This window comes from Sylvia atricapilla, chromosome 6 (genome assembly GCF_009819655.1).
Source record: "Sylvia atricapilla isolate bSylAtr1 chromosome 6, bSylAtr1.pri, whole genome shotgun sequence".
Classification (NCBI taxonomy): domain Eukaryota; kingdom Metazoa; phylum Chordata; class Aves; order Passeriformes; family Sylviidae; genus Sylvia; species Sylvia atricapilla.
In genome coordinates this window covers 5,007,990-5,011,470 of record NC_089145.1, presented here as the reverse complement: position 1 = coordinate 5,011,470, position 3,481 = coordinate 5,007,990, and the positions used below count along the sequence as shown (strand labels likewise).

At 40.2% G+C, this 3,481-nt stretch overlaps 1 protein-coding gene across 1 annotated transcript; it reads left to right on the top strand.

Annotated features, from left to right (window-relative positions):
- The first annotated feature begins 627 nt into the window (after positions 1-627).
- On the top strand, positions 628-1,769 carry FSHB (follicle stimulating hormone subunit beta). Its single transcript, XM_066322233.1, has 2 exons — positions 628-942; positions 1,533-1,769. Exons 1-2 carry the CDS (start codon positions 784-786, stop codon positions 1,767-1,769), a joined length of 396 nt encoding a protein of 131 aa, XP_066178330.1. The 5' UTR covers positions 628-783.
- The last annotated feature ends 1,712 nt before the right edge of the window (positions 1,770-3,481 follow it).

Genomic DNA, 3,481 nt, shown 5'->3' with positions numbered 1-3,481 from the left:
CTTTTTTCAGACTGTGAAATGGCTCAGCTATTTCTAAATGGCACTGAATCAAATCCAGTGACATGTGTCGAGAGACACTGTGACAGTAACCTTCACCATCTCTTTTCCCCAGTGTGTTTAGCTTTTCTTTTTTCCTCTCAACAAGGCTTAATCTCACTGTCTGGCTGAACATTAATCCGCTTTCACCAAGTCCCAAACTAATGCTTACTGCATTAATACACTGCAAATCCTCAAGGTATAAATTACACACAATTCAGTATAAAAGGAAAGCATAGGGCTTTCTTCTCACTACAGCCCTTACTGCTAGGAAGGCAAGTAGAATACAGGTAAGTTTTCATCAGATCCGAATGTAGAAATGCTATTTTTTTTTCATATGGCAAACCCTAAAGTAATTAATTGCTTTTGAAAAATACATTATATTTTGCTCTTTCTCTCTCTTCCTCCTTTTTCTTTGTCCTTACAGACAGAATACATTCTCTCTACAGAAACTTAGATACTATTTCATTGAAAGTGGTATGGAATTCTGCTAGTATTACCATTCTTCAAAGATTGCTAAAATACCATTTCGGTTGCTTAGGAAAATCAAACTCCTTTAGCAGGAAACATAAGAAAGGTCTATCTAATGTCTCTGTTCTCATTGATGATTCCAAATTCTTGCTGCTGTAGAACCACTTGAGGATAATCCAGAGACTCAATTTCTCCCTGCTTCTCTAACTATTTCCTGTTGAAAGTAACTGTACATGTTTCTCCAGTAGAGATATATTTTTCTGTTTTATAGACAGGATGAAGACATTTAATTGTTACGTGCTGTTACTTTGCTGGAAAGCAATTTGCTGCTACAGCTGTCAGCTCACCAATATTACCATAGCCGTGGAAAGAGAAGAATGTGAATTCTGTATCACAGTGAATGCCACGTGGTGCTCAGGATACTGCTTCACAAGGGTGAGACTCCTCATTTTGGGCACCTGAATTAAATAGTGCAAGTGATGCATGGAGAACCCATTCCTGCAGTCCATGGCGAACACATGGACAGGATGAGCCTTGTGAAAGAACAGGCTGAATAACTGCTGGGCTACCTGACACAGGAGTGGATCCACAGCCAATCTGAAGTGCAGACAGAAGGGTGAAATATCGTAGCAAAATGCATAATATATGCAGCAAAATATATGGCTGCATATATTATGTTCATATTGCATAACTAGAGTGAGAAGCATTACAATCTGGATCTCTGCTTTGTGCTGAATTTGTGGTGGCAGGCAGATACAATAAAGCAGCCATTACTATGTAGATTCCTCTGCTCTTTAAGATAATTTTAAGAATCGAGCAATTGGTCTGAAAGATTGCCTGGTGATGGTATGACACAAATATGCCATATCAGTCCTCCTGAAAGGGAAAATTTAAAGATCTAAGTGAAATCAGAAGAGTCAGACCCAAATGCTTTTGCTCTCAGTGAGATTTTCCCATTTTATAAAACTTTTGAGATCTAACCCACAGCAAATTTTAAAACAGTTGTTTCCTCCTTGTAATTTCAGGATCCGGTATACAAATATCCACCAGTATCAACTGCTCAGCAAACCTGTACCTTCAAGGAGGTTGTGTATGAAACAGTGAAGATCCCTGGCTGTGGTGACCATCCTGAATCTTTCTATTCATACCCAGTAGCTACAGAATGTCACTGTGACAGCTGTGACACTGACACCACTGACTGCACTGTGAGGGGACTGGGGCCAGCCTACTGTTCCTTCAGTCAGAATGGAAGTAACCAGTGAAGGCTACTGGACACAGCAGTTTGGCTTCAAAAGTTCCCTGCTAAGTAAAGGTACTGTTCAGGTTAAAATGGAAGATAACAAGCTACGCTATTTAGAAACTGCCAAGACTGAAACAAAGATTTTTAAGGCTAAAATGAGGACTACTGATTAAACTCCTCCTCAGGCCTTCCTTACTTAACCTATCAGGTGCCTTAAAATCATAGGTCTGTAAAAAAATGCTGCTTCCAATTTCTTCTGCCCTTCTTCCTCTTTAGCACAACTTTGTTATTCATATGCCTGTATTTCTACTGCCTGGTTCACATCAATTATTTTATTCTATTCTATGCTTTCAAAAAATTTCCAAGCTTCAAGTCTTTATTATCGCCTGCTTTTCATTTCTCCTAAGAACACACTTACTTGGAAAAGCCTTGCTGCTGGTTGTGGTTCTATTAGCTGGATTGTAAACCCCTCTCAGCTGAGATCCTGACTGATTTTCCTTCGCAAAATATTTCATATAGTCATTATGCACTGCAAATAATAACAGCATGTATATTTAAGAGCCAAAATCTACGTTCAAATGTTGAATGTCACCTGAATCCTTGTACTTTCTCAGTAAGGCTTGTTAGTCCAGCCTCATTGTCACAATAACACAAGTAACGTGGACTCTAGTTTATACCTGGCTAACTTGAAAATATTGTCAGCTCTCTATTTTCACCTGAGTGCAGAATGTAGTAAAGAGGAATGTTTAGCATTATTTAACACAGGAGTCTCAGAAATGATTTAGGGATGAACCTAGAGGCGCCTGACCCCAGTAGTGCAAACATGGTGTGATAATGTGCCTTGAAAGCTGTTCACAGGAGTTCCTTCAGAGAACTGAAATTCATGGAACTCTGCAGCGACCTATCGCTGCAAATAACAACCTGATGTTGGGGTGGAGCTGGAGGACTGACTGAATCAGAATGAGAAATTACCCCACATTATTAAGAAAATTATGTGAAGCCTACAGAATGAAATCCTACGGGGAAAATGAAAATATTGCATTCTTCATCAGAAAAATGACCTGCACAGACACAGAGTGGAAACAATGGACTCAGCAGCAGTTTGGCACTGCAGGCTTGGTGGTGTACAAGCAAAGTAAGAGTCAACAAGCAACCCAGCGCTGCAGAAAAGTGGGAACACAAAGGACAGAGCCTACAAGACACAACCTACCTCCACCACTCAGTTCTACATGCTAGGGCCTTGGCTGAGTGGTTATTTCTGACAGAACTTCAGCGCGTTGAAAAACTGGGGAAAATTGACAGGAGAATGATAAGAACGGAGAGAGGCCTAAAAAAATACCTTAGGAGAAAAAGATTTAAATAAATGTGGTTGTTTTGCTTAGGGGAGGGAACATTTAGGGGGAATGTTAGCAGAACATTTTACACGCTTGAAGACTGTGTTACACAGAAAAGAACAGTCAGTTCTCCATGTCCAAAGAGAACAGAACAACTGATGAAAGATTCAGAGTAGTCACAAGCAAATCTTCTGAAAGTTCAGACAACTAGACACTGAAATAAACGGTCAGGGGCTTGGAGAAGAAGGGAGGGAATGAAGGAAGGACATGGGGTTTGTGGATTAGTGACCACTACAGGTCTTCCAGAACATGTTAGGAATGACAGACAGAGCTAATTCAGCAGGAGGCAGGGGAATGAAGCAATAGTTATCTGACATGTCTGCTTCTGAGAGCCTTACAG